The 19985-nt window shown below is 38.0% G+C and overlaps 1 protein-coding gene across 1 annotated transcript; it reads left to right on the top strand.

Moving 5' to 3' along the window:
• Positions 1–2712: 2712 nt before the first annotated feature.
• Positions 2713–14518, top strand: LOC139756869 (activating signal cointegrator 1 complex subunit 1). Its single transcript, XM_071676717.1, has 9 exons — positions 2713–2853; positions 5214–5474; positions 5743–5848; positions 6236–6345; positions 6934–7085; positions 9392–9555; positions 10379–10545; positions 12917–13056; positions 14225–14518. Exons 2-9 carry the CDS (start codon positions 5357–5359, stop codon positions 14354–14356), a joined length of 1089 nt encoding a protein of 362 aa, XP_071532818.1. The 5' UTR covers positions 2713–2853; positions 5214–5356; the 3' UTR covers positions 14357–14518.
• Positions 14519–19985: the final 5467 nt, after the last annotated feature.

Genomic DNA, 19985 nt, shown 5'->3' on the forward strand with positions numbered 1-19985 from the left:
TTGCATTTACCTCCCTAACAACCCCATCCATAAACAAATTAAACAACCATGGAGACATCACACACCCCTGCCGCAAACCTACATTCACTGAGAACCAATCACTTTCCTCTCTTCCTACACGTACACATGCCTTACATCCTCGATACAAACTTTTCACTGCTTCTAACAACTTGCCTCCCACACCATATATTCTTAATACCTTCCAAAGAGCATCTCTATCAACTCTATCATATGCCTTCTCCAGATCCATAAATGCTACATACAAATCCATTTGCTTTTCTAAGTATTTCTCACATACATTCTTCAAAGCAAACACCTGATCCACACATCCTCTACCACTTCTGAAACCACACTGCTCTTCCCCAATCTGATGCTCTGTACCTGCCTTCACCCTCTCAATCAATACCCTCCCATATAATTTACCAGGAATACTCAACAAACTTATACCTCTGTAGTTTGAGCACTCACTCTTATCCCCTTTGCCTTTGTACAATGGCACTATGCACGCATTCCGCCAATCCTCAGGCACCTCACCATGAGTCATACATACATTAAATAACCTTACCAACCAGTATATATATATATATATATATATATATATATATATATATATATATATATATATATTAATTCCCTGGGGATAGGGGAGAAAGAATACTTCCCACGTATTCCCTGCGTGTCGTAGAAGGCGACTAAAAGGGAAGGGAGCGGGGGGCTGGAAATCCTCCCCTCTCGTTTTTTTTTTTTTTTTTTTTTTTTTTTTTTTAAAAGAAGGAACAGAGAAGAGGGCCAGGTGAGGATATTCCCTCAAAGGCCCAGTCCTCTGTTCTTAACGCTACCTCGCTATCGCGGGAAATAGCGAATAGTATGAAAAAAAAAAAAAAAAAAAAATATATATATATATATATATATATATATACATATATACATATATATACATATATATATATATATATATAAGCCACAGGTGTAGCATGTCTGCCTCGTAAATTTGACGTAATTTGCCAGTTCTTCGTGTTCAGGGGACATAAGAAATCTCACATGTTCAGTATTCAATAAACCTTATTTAGGTTTGACATACGCGTCCTTATTTATATGTCTGCTTCGTAGGATACCGCGTATTACCGCTCTTAGAAATCGGTAAGGTACCTGTTTGATGGTACGGCTTGCGAATGGTGAGGTTTTGGTAAAATAATAGATTACGTATTGATATTTTGTGTAACATATTGTTACGACCTTTGTTGGTCATACGCCCGCCCACGGTGTACTAACACCAGCGTGGGTGTGTTGGCTACCCTAGGCTGGCAAAGCAGGTAGGATTGCGTCAAATTCCCTCTGCTGCTTATTATTATTTATTATTATTATTATGGGGGGGGGGGGGGTAAGTTACAGTCTGTAGATGATAAATGGCGAGAGCAGCCAGTCCTGCTGCAAGCTACGGAGCCAAACTACCTATTCCTGGCTCGTGCCGCTAGGGGGTGAGTGTGATGGTCTGTGTGAGTGAGGAGGCCATAGACCATTACCATATGATTGGGGGTGTGTGTGTTACCCTAGTAAACCACAATTAGGAGGAACCTTAGGATGTGTGGCGGGGCGATACGATAAACTTAATGGATAATGACGAGGATTTTATAGATCATTACAGGTATTAGTCAAACTATTTTAAGTCTCTCAAGAGGAAAATTCTCTGTGTATGTTAATTGTTTCATTACCAGTGCATAACCCATGCCAGTTTACTACCTTCCTAAAACGCGTATGTCTATAATAACATTTTCTCTACCTACACAAGTATATTAATCTGTGGTGATTATTGTCATTGTCATAAATCATACTAAATTTACTTTTAGATAAGATGGTCGCCAGTTTCATAATTTAACTTAACTCTTCACGAAAGCTTAATTGAATTCGTTCAATAATCTGATAATTAATTAGTACTTAATGACCAAATTACATATTAAGTGCCTCAGGGAGCCCTCGTCAGCTCGTGTTAGTACTGTGTGTTATTATGAGAATACGTTTGAGTTCTAGTTGATAGACTTTATGGATATTATTATAGATTATTCCATATATTTTTGGCGTCATGAGACTTTATGCATATTATTATAGATTATTCCGTATATTTTTGGCGTCATGGAATATTAAAGATTAGTTTACCATACACGTTGTTAAGATGTTCATTGTACATCTTAACCACTTACAACTCTGAAGATGATATTGCTAGAGTATTGAATGAAACTTAGTGCAGTGAACATGAAGATTTGAAAGACATCTGAATAAAATACATTTAAAATACTATTATACTTTACAAGATTTTCTCTCCAAAATTTTGATTAAAAATGATTGCGATTCACTGGTATTCCCCCCCCCCCCCCCAATGGTAGATAGAATATAACCAGCAATTCTTATTGTATTTCATATAACCATTTATCTTTGGGCCATATGGGCCAGTGTATATCTTGGAATAAAGTCCAAATAAAGACATAAAAAATCGTACACCGCAAAACTGACGACGTGAAGACACCATCAGTCGGTTTACCGTGAGTTTGAGTATATATTGACATTATACAAATACATATGAACGTATTACTTTAATCACTATTTGGTGATTGATTAGTTGATAATGACCAATCCACGAATGAAAGTTATATTGGTCAATAGGCATTGTATATTTTTACAGTTGTATTTTGATTGTATTTTGATATCGTTCGCAGACGTATGAATCCGGTCCTTCAGGTTTTGCCTACACGAACACCCTCAGCTGCACCTGTCTTTCCTTTACATATCAGGAGTCCGTGGAGCCCTCCAGCAGCACCTATGAGTTATTAGTGAAGTCCTACTAAAGAAATATATGTGGTGAGCTTCTGTAGTTTAAGTACATAACAGATGTGACTTCATGTAGAAGGAGGAGGAGGAGGGGAAAGCCTGTGTCTGTGTGGTGGAAGTAATTTATAAAGTCGTTGAGGAGGGATAAATGAGGACCTTATGGTGAAGTATAGTAATAGGGAGGGTCTGAAGATCAGGGAAGACGTGGGGGGGGGATTGATGTGGAAATCGTATTGACCATGTCAAGAAATCAATAGTATCCATGAAAACACAGACTATCGTAAAAAAAAAAAGAAATACTCAAGCATTCAAGATTTGCCTCATTTTTAATGTTATTTTGAAAAAAGTGCACGTTTAATTTTTGGTCTTGTATTTCCATTAATTTTGGGGTCATGTGTGCATTTACTGCCTTGTATGAACACGTCCTTGCTAAACCATTAGAATTGGTATATGTCACATACATCATTGAAAATTCTTAGTAGATCTATAGATTGATGTTATTTTATGTTAATTTGTACAGGTGTTTCATGATTTAGATTGATGAACCGCACATTTTCCTTGATCTTCATTGCCTCCTCTTCTCCCCACCCCACCCCACTCAGCTCAGCCTATTTATTTTCAGTCGGTTTCTTAGTGTAATTATATTTCATCAGTGTCCATCGAAATTACTATTTTAGTCCACCTCCATGAATGATTCCTGTGGTGCTATAAAATTTCACTTCATAGGTGTATGTGATTACCATAGATGGGTAAAGGAGGCACTGTTATCGATACTGAGACTTAAGACCTTATGAAGGTTACGTATATCTTCAGTAAATAAGTTTGATGGTTTTTAGAAGTGAGTTTGGGGGTCCATGTAATTCATAGCCAGTCTTGGGCATAAGAGAGAAGGGGGTTAAAGTGCTACCGGCATCACACTGGAAATCTGTCGCTCAGAATTTTCGGTTAGGACAGTTAGTAAGTGCCACACGGGCTATTGTGTAAGGTGAGCAATCTGGACCAGTTCTCTTCCTAACCTACCTTGATCTACAGGTTGAGAAATACCACATAAGCTGGGTCATTTTAGGGTCTTACACCATCATTCTGATCTGCACCTGTTTTCCTAATGTGACTTTCCTCTGTGGTGCTGATTGCACTTCTGCTACTAATGGCCTTAGAGAGAGAGAGAGAGAGAGAGAGAGAGATAGAGAGAGAGAATACCTATTAGTGAGTACCTATAAAGAGTTGCAGCAAAAATGGTAGACTTTGCATGAATCATTCACTGCACATCTCGCTTGGTGAGAAAGACTATTCTTCTCAGCTCTTATCTGCATTGCATATTGATTCTTAGTTCATCTGGGGCTGATTTTAACCCTATGTCACATTTTCATTTAAATGACTCCATGATTGTTTCATGCTTCTCTCTCATTTTTACTTGCAGTACATTGATTAATTATTCTAGCTTCCAAGTTTGGCTTACATAAATTTTTTTTCATTATTTTTGGAATATTCCATTGTGTTGTTGAAGACTTAACAACTCGGTATCTTCCCTGTTGAGATGCTGTGAGGTTTGACTTGTTTTCTTTTGTACCTTTAGTTTGCTGATGGGCAGAGATTATAATAAATCTTCCTCTTCTCTGTAGGTTATATAGTTGCGGTACTGTCAGCCTTTCATAGTAGTCTATATGTTCCATCTGTGAATTTAGGTAAATTGTGTATGTTCTGTGCTGTATTGTGTGTAATTCGTTAAATTAGAAGCTGGGAAACTGGAATTTTGATTTTCCACGATTGATATAGCTAGAATACCTAAGGGTATGGGGTGGTTTGTAGTTCTCTTAAACTAAAGTCAGTGAAAATACGATGTAGATCTGACTTCATCTCACTCACTCACTCACCTTACCTTATTTTATTCTATCATATTTAACCTAGTTTAACAACCTAGATCAAAAACTTTATTATCATGGACAAAATAAAACTCCTCTAACTTCAGCTTTAGGGTAAAAGATACGTTGGAATCGCACAAGTCGCACAACTTTCCTTTTTTTTTTTTGCAATGAAACACAAATAAGATTACGGAAACTAATGCTGATATCATAGGGCCCCACATGTATAGAATTCCCTGTTTTTTTTTTGCAAACACTGGCCTGAGTTTTATTTGGCTCTTGAGGCTACCAGGTGAGCTTTAACCAATTCCCTCTAATTTTTTGTTGCTCAGTGTTATGTTACTACCTATTTTAAAGCTTTTCTTTCAACACACTTTGAAAAAGTCCTTCAATTCTGAATACTGTTTACATACCAAATTGTGTTTATTTAAGTGTTGATAATACTTTTGTGCTTCTTCAATTAAATGTTTACTTGAAAATAGATGGTTGAATTTGTGTGAAGTTTTTGATAATACTTTCTTTCAACAGTGAACAGAATTACCTGCACGTGTCTTGGTAATAGTCTACCTGAGTGAGAAACTGGTCTCGGTGATTGTACAGACATTCAGCTGCTTTGGAGCAACTGTCTTGTAATCACAGTGCTAATCTCTAGGTAAATATCACAAAAAGAAATGATGGACGTGCTGCGTCCACCGACAATGTGGTTGGGTGGCCGCTGTTACCGTGTGATGAATCCAGTGACAGCCAACACCAACACAAACTATGCTGAGGAGGATGCATATGGGTTTGGTAAGTATAACATAACAATTTGAGTAATTTATAAGAGGTCAGTTTGGTTCCTTCCATCTTCAGGTATATAGGTTTTCCTTTGGTTTTTATCTCTCTAATTCAGGAAATATGCAAGGAAGCTAGATATGCTGTGTCCTTATAACTTTTACAGCTTTCACCTTAGATTTGGTGAGTAAAGTAATTTGGCAATCACTTCCAATTTGTTGTTAATTTTTGTCATTTTCACGCATTTCACACACTTATTTGATAATTTTTTTTTTTCCAACAGAAGATACAGTGTACCAGGATGAAATAGAATGTAGTGGAGAACAAGTAGATTTTCAAGTGGAGCAGCTCAACAATGGAAAATTCCAAACCTCTTTCCCTGTTGCAAAGTAAAGTATATTTTATTGTTATTTTCAAGGGATGAATGTGAGAGTTTTGGAGAGAGAGCAGGTTTGGAAACTGCTGGAGGTAAGTAGGAGGGATGGGAGATAAGTCAGTTGTTGTTTGCTGATGACATAGTTTTGGTGGTACACTGGAGTGAGAAACTGCAGAAGCTGACTTCTGAGTCTGGGAGAGTGCTTGAGATCATTAGCATGCATTTTTTTTCTAACTTAGGTGCAGTATATAAATGTAACTTAGTGATTAAAGTTTCTGAATTTTTTCCTTTTAAATTGTAATATAGTCATCAAAAGATTTGTTTTATACAGTAAATCGTAATGGTTTTTAGCTGTTAGTGACTTCTTTTCATCCTTATGTATTAACTTAAAACTTTTCAGTACTTACATCTCCTATGTTATTGGAGCAAAGGGTGCCACTAAGAAGAGGATAGAAAGTGAGACATACACATTAATACGATTCCCAGGGAGAGGCCAGTCTGGAGATGTTGGTAAGTTATAGAGAAATACATGATATTTTATGGTTATTGATATAAAGGTGTGCAAGGGATAGTGAAATGGAATGATGTGGTATACTGAGATTGATGTGCTGTCAGTAGACTGAACGAGGGCATGTGAAGCATCTGGGGTAATCCGTGGATAGGTCTGTGGGGCCTGGTTGTGGATAGGGAGCTGTGGTTTTGATGTTTTATGCATGACAGCAAGAGAATGTATGTGAATGGATGAGGCCTTTCTTCGTCTGTTCCTGGTGCAACCTCACAAAAATGGGAAACAGCAATCAAGTATGAAAAAGTATATTAAAAGTGTGTAAGGGATGGGGAAGTATGCATGATATTCCTTTGCCGTCACACTTCCTCATGTACCCCTAATGTACCCCTTGTCTGCCCATGTTCTGCTAACCATGCTATTTCCTCAAATGCATTTCATAGCCAGTAAGCCATGTGTCAGTTTAAGCCTACCATTACTCAGTGTTACTGAATGTGGAAACTGCTTTGTTTACATGTTTATGGCTTTTATTTATAGATTATATCAAGAAAATATAAAACATTTGTTACATTATCCCTTTTTAATGTCTTCAGTTGTAACTGGTAAGGACATGAAGACTACTCGACAGGCACGCCTTAAGATTGAGCTGTTAGTGGAGCAAGCACGGAAAAAACAGCCATTCACCCACTTCCTCTCATTCCCTTTCAACAAACCAGAAATACAAGAGAGATTTCTAGAGTTTAAGGTTTGTTAACTGACATGTTTTAGTGGTAATTTTACAGTTACTTTCTTTCAGCTCTATCATTTGAACAATAGTTTACCATTGTCCTTCACACTGTATCAGAAAGTGGTTAATGATACATATTTTTGCACTGCCTGCCATAATGCTATGTCAGGTTTAGAATTTTGTGTCATCGAATCCATTTTACTGTAATAAGATAAATCTTTAATGTTTGCCTATACTCATGTCCCTGTGCACTGTTTAAGATGATGAGTAGTTTAGTAACATTAGAAGGATAATCTCTCAATCTGATTTAAGTGTGGAAGCCTTATCTTAGTAAACATTGGCTAACAAGTGTTGAGGTGACAGGATAACTTTTTTCATAAATTATACAGGAGAGGACATTCTATGGATGTACATTTGATTAATATGGGTATAAAGGGGCCTGAACATGCAGGAGGGTGAAAGGAGGGCAAGGAATAGAGTGAATTGGAGCGATGTGGTATACCGGGGTTGACGTGCTGTCAGTGGATTGAATCAAGGCATGTGAAGCGTCTGGGGTAAACCATGGAAAGCTGTGTAGGTATGTATATTTGCGTATGTGGACGTATGTATATACATGTGTATGGGGGGGGGGGGTTGGGCCATTTCTTTCGTCTGTTTCCTTGCGCTACCTCGCAAACGCGGGAGACAGCGACAAAGTATAATAAAAAAATAAATAATAAAAGTTACAATACTAACCCATTGCTGATTGCTTTGGCTTTTCACTTTTAAACATGTGCAATCTTGAGATTGTGGGAAAACGAAATTGTGTTTTAGTCATTATTACTTATTTGTACAGATGGAGTGGAGCACCACTTTGCAACATTTCTTCACTATCATTTTTGTAACTTCCTTTACATTTTATTGATTCAGTATTCTTAATTTTTTTATTCATCTAATTACTGTTACGACAAAGAATTATCTCATTTTTTGTGGTTCATATGTGCTTTATTTTTGGTTACGATCTTTAATTATTACATTTACTCTTACTGTAATATTATAATGTATAACAGTAATAATGCCAGGGCAGAAAAATGTCTCTCACCATAGACCTACCCCTTGCTCCAAGAACCTCATATGTACATCACCCATCCATGAACAGATTACACATTTAGCCATGGTAGCATCACACACCCTTGAAACAGTTCTGCATTCACCAGCTGTCACTCGCCTTTCTCCTTTCCTACTTGCTCTTCTCCTGTAACTTATATCCATGATACCACAGAGCCTCTCTGTCATCCCTCTCATCGGTTTTTTTCAGGTCTGTAAATGATTGATAGAAATCCCTCTCTTTCTTCAAGCATTTCTCACACAGATTGTTCAAAGCAAACACCTACTCCACTTATCCCTTACTTACCACTTGAGAAGTGACATTACTCCCCACCAGTTTTATACCTCTTGCCTGTATATAAGGGCATTGCACATGTATTCTTCCAGTCCTCAGGCACCTCACCTGGAGTTAGACGAACTCTGTTGGCCTGACTAACCAATCAACAGCTGTCACACTTCTTACTCTATTTGCCACCTTATCCTCAACACTCCTCATCCACAACACTATTATCAAGCATTTACATCATTCTTTGAAAATGTCCTTTCCATCTTATCCTCGCCTCCTCTTTGCATGGTATCACTTCCCCATCGGCTCCCTTCACTGTCACTTTCATTTGCTTGTTCCTCATATGTTTCACCTTCCTCCAAAATGTTTTCTTAATCTCCCTGAAATGCAGTGAAGCTCTTTCACCTCATCTCCCGTTTGCCATCTTTTTCAGCACCTATACCTTTCTAGTCACTCCCATTTCTCGTGGTATCTTTATACACATGCCCCTTTTTTCAAGTTCACTCACTTTCACAACTTTATTCTTACACATTTCTTCTATTCTTCGAATCTCTTTATACTTTCACACTTGCCACCACCATGAAATGATCAGACATCCCACCTGCTTTTCACCTTTGCAAATTCACATCCAAGAACAAACAGGCTTGTTCTCATTATATAATGTTACCATACTTTGCCAGCCTGACTTTAGACTACAAGTGGATCGTCACCTTTGGTAAGGGAACAGTCCATCGAGAAACTTCACATTCCAAAGTAATCCATCATTTTCCTGCTTTTGATTGTGCAGCTTTGAATCTGCAGAAACTCCATAGAATTTTTCCTGAGGTTCTGTACTTGAAAAATTGATGTTAGATAATAGTTTCGATGATTAACTTTGCTCGTCATTGTACACTTTGTAAATTTAGGTTAAGATGATAAATATCACTTTAGGTTATATTTTTTATACCAACAGAAAGAAGTGCTAGAGAAGTGTGGTGACAGCCGTGGAGTGGATGAGTCAATTTTTCAGGACCCTGGGAAGTTACATTTAACTCTGTGCGTCATGGTGTTAGCAGATGATCGTGAACGCCGTGAAGCTCTGGATGCACTTGCAAAGTGCCCAGAAAATATCTTAAAGTTGGTTAAGTTGCAGAAGTATGGTTTGTTGTTACACGAGGTAAAAGCGAAAAGTGAGGAATGGTCTCACATGCTCATAATTTGTTTTGAGAGAGAGTTCAAGAGTTCATAGAGGAGGTTATATTATCTTGGGCTATTAAACAGGGTCATAAGAAATTTATTATTTTCAGTCCAGTATACATATAAGCCAGCTATAGTTTATTGGAAATAGAAGTAGGAAACCCACTTTCTAGAGAAAATGTTAGCCCTACTTTTAGATTTAGATGTGGGTCAGTGTTGGTGATATGCCTGCAGCTGCTCTCGACAAGAGTTTATGTGAGAAAGTGAGGCCATTTCTTCTGCTCCTGACACTGCCTCGTTGATGTGGGGAATAGTGAACATGTATTTTTTTTTCCCCTGACTTTGTGTCTTCTTTTAAAGGCTACCAGTGTAATTATTAGAGAGTAATAACTTGTGAAATGAGTGTAAAACTTTGCAGAAGTTACTGGCCTTTGTAATGCATGAGACAATAAAAAGTTCATAGATATACATTAAACAGCATGTGCTGCTTTGCAGAAAATTATGGACAAACAGTTATGAATAAGTAGTGGACATTTAAAAGCCACTGATATCTTCATTCTTGATGATTGCATCCAAAAGAGTACTAGTTTTATGTGCTTGATGTAACAGGAATAATAGCAGAGTTAGGAAGATGAAATTATTTAGGAAAGAATTAACGAAAACCATTTTGCTGCAGTTACATGTTGTGAGTGATATCAAATTATCTTGTTATAGATAGATTAGATCATTCTGATGTGGCTACAGTTTGACACTGTTTCCTCAGGAAATACGTAGCTGGAGAAAAACTTCGTGTTGAGATGAGGGGCATTGAGTACATGAACGACGACCCAGGAGAGGTGGATGTTTTATATGGCCGTATTAATGCTCTTAGCTGGTCTCATTCACTCCAGACAATTGCTGATTCTCTTGTTGATGAATTTGTTAGAGCTGGTAAATATTTTTCAAAGTGTTGGTAAGGAATTTTTTTTTTCAGAAAACTTAACAAATACATCAGGTTTTGTGTCATAATTGTAGTTCTTTTGTTTTTATTATTTCTTGATCATGATCCTAACATCAAGAATTTTAATCTTCAGCTAAGTTGATTAGAATTAGCTCTGTTTTATTTCATACTTTTTTGCCAGTTTGTGCTTGGTGACACTAGGAACAGATAAAGAACGGTTTCAATCTTATCTACTCTTAAGCTGTAATGTATAATGCCCTTAAAGCAAAGACTCGTCCATAGCTAAGACTCAGACCTTTCTGTGGTTTCCCTTGCTCATTTTGTATGTCCTGGTTCAGCCCACTGACAGCAAGTTGCCCTCGATACATTAAAACACATAGCTCGAGTTTGCTTTGTCCTATGCACATCTCTCCTCCTGCATATTCAGGTCTTGATAACTTAAAGCCTTTTTCATTCCATCCTTCCATTTCCTACTTAGTCTCCCCATCCTCCTTGCTTCTGTTACTTCTAACTCATGTATCTTCTTTGTCAGTCTGCTTTTACTCATCATCCTGTTCAGCTCTCTCATTCATACTCTGCATAGTACTTCACCTCTCTCATCCATTGTCATTCCTTACATGATTAGCCCTCTTCACATTACTTATTGTTCACAAGTCTTTCATTTCCAACTCATTCAACCTCCTCCATTCTTTTGCATTTAGGGCCCACAACACACACCCATACAACACCAAAGGAACTAGCATACCATCAAAAATACCTATCAATACCTTCACAGACAGAGACCTCTTTTTCCACTTACTACTCAATAAACTCAAGACCTATACCCCTTCACTCACCCAGTGCTTCACTTCAGCTACCTTAGATCCTTCTGCTTTCATGCTCTCTAGCAGGTATTTAAAACACTTCACTTCCTCTTGGTTCTTTCGATTTAGACTCACATTCAAACTACCATGTCACACTCTTTTATACCTCATAACCTAACTTTTATTTATTCCTCCTTTCACTCACTCCTAAACTTAGACACTAGCTTCTTTGGCTTATTGATTAAGTCTACCACCTGAGCCATACCATCTGCATACAGCAGATGACTCATCTCCCAGCATTCTGTAGACCTGCCTTTCTCCCCATGACCTCATTCACTCTCATCCATGAAAATAATTAATAGCTATGGTTATGTCAAACTCCATTGACTCAAACCCTGCATCACATAGAACCACTCACTCTCCTGCCTTCCTACTTACTCATATACTTTTTTCTGTCAGTAGGAACTCCTCATTGTTCTTAGTAACTTTCTTCCTACAGGGATAGGGATATATATAGAATGAATAAATGAACAGATATAGAGAAGATTTGAGGATATTTTAGTGTCCAGAATAAGAATGAGGTAAAGATACTGGGTAGTGATGTGGATGCAAATGGCAAGATTTCTAATGTTAATGACATAATGGTTGAGTCATTGGAGGTTGAAGTTGAGATACTGCATGTCTGCTTTTCTACTGAGCTTGTGTGAGAGCATAGAAGTAGGCAAATTTGCTAAATGACTGAATATGTATAGTGTCTGTACCGTTGAATAAAAGTAGTGGTTTAAGACTTAATATAGTAAATAAGAGATTTTAGTCATGAAGAAGTAAAAGAATGTGACTGGCGATTGAGGATGGTATATGGAGGTGCATACATGTGTGGATTGACCATGCAACTGAAAACTTCTGTTGAGAGATGAAAAAAAAATTGCATACCGTTACTTGATACTGAAAAGCTTTATGACAAGAGTTGACAGAGAAGAATTGTGGGAGGTTTTGATGTATATGTGAGATGTGTGCTTCTAGAGCTGTTGGAAGTTTTCTATACTGAATTTACAACATTTTGAGAAATACTGTTGAATCGAGTATTTGACTTTGGTGTTGGAGTGAATAGAGGATGCTTTATCTTACTTTTCCCCTTCTTTAGTATATATACACTAGTTAGGGAGGATGGTAAGAGAAGTTAGCACTAAAAATGAAAGTAGCAGAATGATGAATTTCAGGAATGCTTAAAGGAGGTGGAAGTTACAGATAATTATGGGATTAGCAGAAGAGATACTGGCCGAGAAAACTAAACATGTGCAAATGACAAGAAGCTTTTTTGTGAAATATAATCAGATGTTAAAGACCTGTGTAGAAAAGATTGTGGACTTGAAGATAAGTACTGAAGAGTAGTGAAAGTGCAGGAGCTGTGAAGAGAGAACTGACATAAAATTTACATTAACATTGGAGGGTTTTTTTCACCAAGGTACATATGACCTTAGTGTTGTGGATATTTTGCTGGCTGTTTGCATGACTGCAGCTGGTTTGCTGTCAATGATAAAGTGTATGATATCAACAGGGGTGGTGACCAAGCAGTATGAAAGAGTGAAGTTGCACATAACATTAATGAACACATTGTTCCGTGATGATAAAGATGGTGTCACGGAAGTCAAGACTGGAAAAGACCGAGAGTCCTTCTGTGCACGTCAGATCTTAGAGGTTTGTACTCCTGATACCCTTGATTTGGGAAGTCCTTGTCTTATGCTTCATTTGATATGGTAGGTTTTCCAGCTATGCTTCTTTTTTGTAGATATTTGAGAAAGTATTCATGTAATGTTTCTGTGATAGATATCCCTGGGGATAGGGGAGAAAGAATGCTTCCCACGTATTCCATGCGTGTCGTAGAAGGCGACTAAATGGGAAGGGAATGGGGGGCTGGAAATCCTCCCCTCTCGTTTTTTTTTTTTTTTTTCTTTTTAATTTTCCAAAAGAAGGAACAGAGAAGAGGGCCAGGTGAGGATATTCCCTCAAAGGCCCAGTCCTCTGTTCTTAACGCTACCTCGTTATCGCGGGAAATGGCGAATAGTATTAAAATTTTTAGTCATCTATATAAATACCACTGTCATTTTGTCACATCAAATTAAATTCGTTGTGGCTGTGTTATTATTAGTATTATTGATATTTTTTGTTGTTAGTAGTAGTAGTAGTTGTAAGTGATCATTATATTATGTAACCTTGTGACCCCATTTATGGCCTCCTGGAGATAAAGAGGAGAGAGGAAGGAAAGGTTAAATGCTTATTAAAAGATTACAGAAGGCTGTAGAATTGCCCGGCACAGTATCTTTGTTAAAAGAAAGAAGAATTTATGGTTGTAATCAAGGTATAAGTAGACAACCAATTATGGTTACGTTTGCTTTTGTGTATCTCTCGTTGTGCTTCTCATCCTTGTTCATTATGCTGTACAATTGGGTATCTACTTGATCCTCCTATCATTTGCCATACATTCTTTATGACCGTACCATTGTAATGCTTCAATCCATTTGCCTCTCTAATGATTTCTTCACACTTCATATTCCTTTTACTTCTATATGATTCATTTCGTCTTTCCTGCTGATTCACCTATACCACACAAGGTGCTCATCTTTGTTGCTCTGATTTCTTACCTCTCCTGAATTGTATACATTTGGATTTCACAACACAAGCAATAGGACAAGTACTCTTTTAGGTAAGCCTCATGCCTTCTCTATGCTTAAAAATTTCCCATTCACTAGAGGTTTCAGTGTACCTCCAGTTTTTATAGATTTGAATAGCATATTTCTATTTATTTCATTCTTTTGAGTACTGAAAATTTTTAAAAGTTTGCAGTACAGTTATATTTATATTTCAGGAATTTGAGGATTACCAATTCGGAGAAATGGAAATTGATGAAATCCACTTATCTGTACGGTATACTACCGCCAACAGTGGATTTTATTCAGCCTCTGGAAAGATTCCTGTTTTCAACGAAGCTACCTCATAGTTGTTAACTTTTTCACCTAATTTTCATCTGTCATATATTTCTTTTAAAGATTCAGCTGCAGTTGAAACTTTCATTTCTTCAGATTTCTTACTTATGTGAATTAAGGATTTCAAAATGCTGTAAAAGCCTTTTATGTGAAAGTAAATTTATTCTGTTCCTAAATTTTGTTTTTACTGCCTATTAACCTTCCCAGGTGCTACCAGACTTTACCTGCAAATGGTTATACTATAAGTGAAAAGCAATTTCTTTTATGCTTTATAATTGTCAGTGGAGGAGAAGGAGTAATAGGGGCAGAACTTGCTCCAAAGGAGTCCATCATCTCCCTGTTTCTGCTTGGAGTGCAACCTTGTAATTGCAGGAGCCCCCTTCAAAAGGGTCCTGGACAGTTATAATTAACTGCCTTTTCCGCTTTATTAAGGTAGCGTCAGGAAGACACAGTGACCTTATTTGCACACTTTCAGTCCCTAGTTGACATGTTAAATGTATCAAAACCATATTCTACCATCTGCAGCCAGGCTCCACAGACTTCTTTGTAGTGTACTTTGACTACTGTACATGCCCAGGTATACCACATTGATTGAATTCTATCCCCAGGATGCTTCTTGTCCTCCAAAATGTCAAGGCATCAACACCCAGAAGTCTCCATTACTTTTCTCTACCATGTTTTGGTCTCCCACTCCCCTTTGCTCCTAACACTTCACTAATTAATCACAAAGCCATATAGTTAATTCTTATCCTCTCATCTTTTCCATATGTCCAGATCATTTCAGTACTCCCTGGTTGGCCTACTCAACCAAATTGCACCTACTATAGCATTTTTATCGTACACATGTGTTCATTGCATTTATCAATACATCTCTTCCTCAAGCATTTCATTCCAACACATCCATCCTCTTCCTTTTGCTTTATAGGCCCAGGTCTCTCATCTGTTTAACACTCAGGGCTGCTGAGCCTTAAAGTATACCCATTATCTCCCTTACAGACACTCTCTGGTTAAATTTAATGGTCCTGAAATGCAATATCTCTCTATCTCCCGGGAGTCACTCATTTTCCTCTGTTCAGTATCAAAGGACCACAGTTCAGCCCTATAATGACATTTCTCTTTTATGTAAGTGTTTTAGGGTACTTGCAAATGTTTCTGTATTACTTTACAGGGGATAGACAATAAAAAAGGTAGTTTGGTTTCGGTCGTCTATATCCCTCCGAATCTGGTGAAGACATAATTGCTGTCATTATTAAAGATGGTAGAGTTAATTACGAAGGATGCCATTACTCATCTCGAATCTGTTGAATATATTGCACTTTATTGTCCCCACCATTTTTCCGTAGAATTTTTTATAACGGCCTTTCAAACGTTTTTGATTTTTTTTTTTTAATGTTTTGCACAAGATTCGAAAGCGGAATCAAGATGGCGAAGCACCTTGGGGAAAACATTGTGCAGCAAGTTTGTTTTTTCAAGACATCAAGTGAGTACTACCACAGCAAAGGTGTGTACAGTGCATCAATCAGTTCTTAGTATCATCAGGTTTGTGACCAAACGTTTTAGACATTTTGAAATTAATCAGGTAGGAGTAAATGATAAATGAACCCTGTAGGTAGAGATGTTGGTCACTTCTTTTTTCGAAGCTAGTCAATATATTGTAATCAATTTCAGTTATTTTGGTTCAAATGTATATTGAAATCCAGGAAACCATTTTCTAAAAGCCTATGTTAAAAAAAATGGTCAAATACACTATCGATATGATGTAATGATGACGAAGTGACAAGAGTTGAGGTGGGTAATGACGTATTGATGACGTAACGAGTAGGGCTGGGCGATGGCGTCACAATGATGTATTTCTGGCCATTTGGTAGTGGTAACCGTATTGCTCCCATATCCCCATCTGTCAATACGTTTGTTCTGATGTTTCCCGTCATTTTTATTGGAAATATAATACAAAAATATGATGAAATAAAAAAAAATGTACTGAGACGCATGGCAATTGAATAGGCGTGTACGACAAATAAAAGTAGACAATCAGTCAAATGGTAATGTTGTTAGGTTGGATTGGTTAGGTTAGGTTGGGTTGGTTAGGGAAGGAATATGGCGGTCGGGCTTTGCGTCCTCACCACCAGTTGGTGTGGTGTACAACGCGCGGAACAAATAATATTACCCAAACTAGCAACTTTAAGCCAAGCCATTTTGACCAACCTGAAAAATTTGTCCCATGCCATTTTTTTTTTTATTTTATTTTAGATATTGTATGAAACTAAAAAAAATTAATGGACTGTTTTGAGCGATCGACCTCTCTCTCTCTCCTATGTCTCCCCTTCCACTCTAACCCTAAACTCTACCTTGGTAATCACGACCTACAGCTGTAGGGGAGGTAGAGTTCGCTAAACTCTACCATGGTAATCACGACCTACTGATGTAGAGGAGGTAGAGTTCCCTAAACTCTACCATGGTAATCACGACCTACTGCTGTAGGGGAGGTAGAGTTCGCTAAACTGTACCTTGGTAATCACGACCTACTGCTGTAGGGGAGGTAGAGTCCCCTAAACTCTACCTTGGTAATCACGACCTACTGATGTAGAGGAGGTAGAGTTCCCTAAACTCTACCTTGGTAATCACGACCTACTACTGTAGGGGAGGTAGAGTTCCCTAAACTCTACCTTGGTAATCACGACCTACTGCTGTAGGGGAGATAGAGTTCCCTAAACTCTACCTTGGTAATCACGACCTACAGCTGTAGGGGAGGTAGAGTTCCCTAAACTCTACCTTGGTAATCACGACCTACAGCTGTAGGGGAGGTTAGAGAAGTGCGCTGGCTTCATCGCCATATCCGATAAGCCGATTCTGAAAGGGGGCTTGGGAAGGGTCTGTCATCGCGCCGAGCTGGGGAAGCGAGCAGAGGCAGGCCTGCAGACGGTAGGGGGAGGCGAATAGGAAGTGTGTACAACTCTTACATGGAAAAGGAGAGACACTTGCTGAAGAAAAGGGGGGGAAAGGGGAATGTAATTGCAGGAGACGGTGTGTGTACTGTCCTGGCTGGCTGACACATGGAAGAGAAACGGCAGTTATTGCCTCCGTGGTGGAGTGGTTTATGGTTGGTGATTGTAACGCAGTCACGGGCCATCCGTGGTTGTGCGCACGGGTTTTTGAATCCTGGCCGCGGGAGTCGGTCCACAGTCAACCCAGCTGTTCATCCTCCCGTAGGAGTTGCTCGATAGATTGGTTTCTTGACTTAGGGTATATAACGTTGATAAGATGGTTTTCATTACTTGTTTGTGGACAACATTGCACGGGTCAAACATGCCTCATTTACAAGCATTAATTAGGGCACCGCAGGTGTTTTGAGAAAAAAAAAAAAATACGTATGTGTTATATGGCATCTACCTTAAAAGTCCAGTAAATGTCGTCTTATAATTTTTTTTCCACCCAAGAGGCATTTCTGGGTTAATGAAACACTGGAAAACAGAACAAAATTTATTACATAAACGGTACATTAATGCTAATAGCTGCAGTGAACAAGTACAGTCTCCAGCGATGGGCCACCATGGGTGAAGAACTCCCTCCTGGTATACTGTACAAATAAAGGGATTAGATACGCATAAAAGGGATTAAATACGCAGTTAAACTTGACATTTGAGGAGAACAGTAGTTGTGGAAGATGGAGGAGGGCGACCGACCATAAAACACAAGGGATCGGAGCTAGGATGCAGACATCTTGCGCGCACACACACACACACACACACCCATCGAACTATATACATTATATATATATATAATGAGATACATAATTAGACCGTTTGTTATATAATCTCATTAATCTGGAGATAGTGCTTTCAAGAAATAATATTTGCATTAGAAAGAGGCACGCGTTCACCACTGAAACGAGGAAATTATAAGGAAAATGGCCAGTGGAAATCAAGTAGAAATGGCTCATGAACAATTCGTGTACTGTTCTTTTTCGAGCCTGAAATGAATTGTATGTTTCTGATGGTGACGTCATTAATATCTACCATGATGAATATAAAAGATAAATACGGTGTGCAAACTCTTTAACATATATTCTTTCACTACGGTTTTGATTTGATGTAATGTTATGATTAAGATTAAAAGCGGGGAATTATTGTTATTATGAGATGCGGCAAAAACCTTAAATGTAATTTGGTATTTGTTACCTAACTTGACATCTCGCCGAACAGTACTGTATATACACAGGGATTATGTAACAATAAACCTGCACTGTGTACAGATACACAGCAAATTATCATTGATGTTAACGCAAATTTCCGCTCAAGTCCCCGCTTTCAGTAAATCTGTAATTTAAGTTTAATCGTAAAACTTTAAAATTAGGGGATTAGATTTGCAAGATTCTGATACGTCTTGTATGTCTGCCTCGCGATTGCACCCGATTCGAATACTCAGCACCCATAGGCAAGTCCTTATATATATATATATATATATATATATATATATATATATATATATATATATATATATATATATATATATATATATATTATCCCTGGGGATAGGGGATTAAGAATACTTCCCACGTATTCCCTGCGTGTCGTAGAAGGCGACTAAAAGGGGAGGGAGCGGGGGGCTGGAAATCCTCCCCTCTCGTTTTTTTTTTAATTTTCCAAAAGAAGGAACAGAGGGGGCCAGGTGAGGATATTCCAAAAAAGGCCCAGTCCTCTGTTCTTAACGCTACCTCGCTAACGCGGGAAATGGCGAATAGTTTGAAAAAAAAAAAAAAAAATATATATATATATATATATATATATATATGTGTATGTGTGTGTGTGTGTGTGTGTGTGTGTGTGTGTGTGTGTGTGCACTGTCTCGATGAAAATACAACAGTATTTCATGATATGGTCGGGAGCCTGTAATTAATGTAATCTTATATGTCTATTAATGTAGGTTTGACGGGAATTAAACTAGATTCTGGTTTAATGTCGCTTCCAGTGATACTCATTAAACCCACACGCGCGCGCGCGCCTGAGTACATTAAATTCTTATTAAGTCCATTGTGAGAAATTTTAAAGCTAGAACGGAATTTGAATATTCCTTCACCATTTTACAGGTAATCATAGATCATTGTTGATTAGATGACTAGATTATTGTATTAAATAGAAGAGGTAAATGAGGATTAGTTCAGCATTAAGAAAATACAAGACTCGCATTATTTTACATCTTAATGAACAACATTTTTTCCTTATTCCAAAATTTCTCTGACGGTATAGCAGTTAGATACGACCCTGACGTGAATTACTTCAATCTTGAAATTACTTTTCGGTTCAGAATTGAAATTATATTTGGCGTGTGGATACAGAGACGAGGCTGCTTGCTGGTTTTGTGAGACCAGGCGAATGGTACGAACGTAGACAAGTTGCGGGAGGCGTAGGAAAAAAAAAAATAGGAAATATTACCATGATACTTAAAATGTAATGTGAGATGAAGATGGGGAAAACTGGGGGTGGGGGGGTGAAGGGAGGGAGGGAGGAGTAAGGAGAAAGTATCGTGGTGGAGGGATGGGGGAGGGTTGGACTTCAACTGTCTGCACCAAAGAGTGCTATTTATAAGTCTTCGCAGCCATGGAAAAGGTAATCAGGTTTTAAATTGAGTCTGTGTGCCGCCTCA

This window comes from Panulirus ornatus, chromosome 23, assembly GCF_036320965.1.
Source record: "Panulirus ornatus isolate Po-2019 chromosome 23, ASM3632096v1, whole genome shotgun sequence".
Taxonomy (NCBI): Eukaryota; Metazoa; Arthropoda; class Malacostraca; order Decapoda; family Palinuridae; genus Panulirus; species Panulirus ornatus.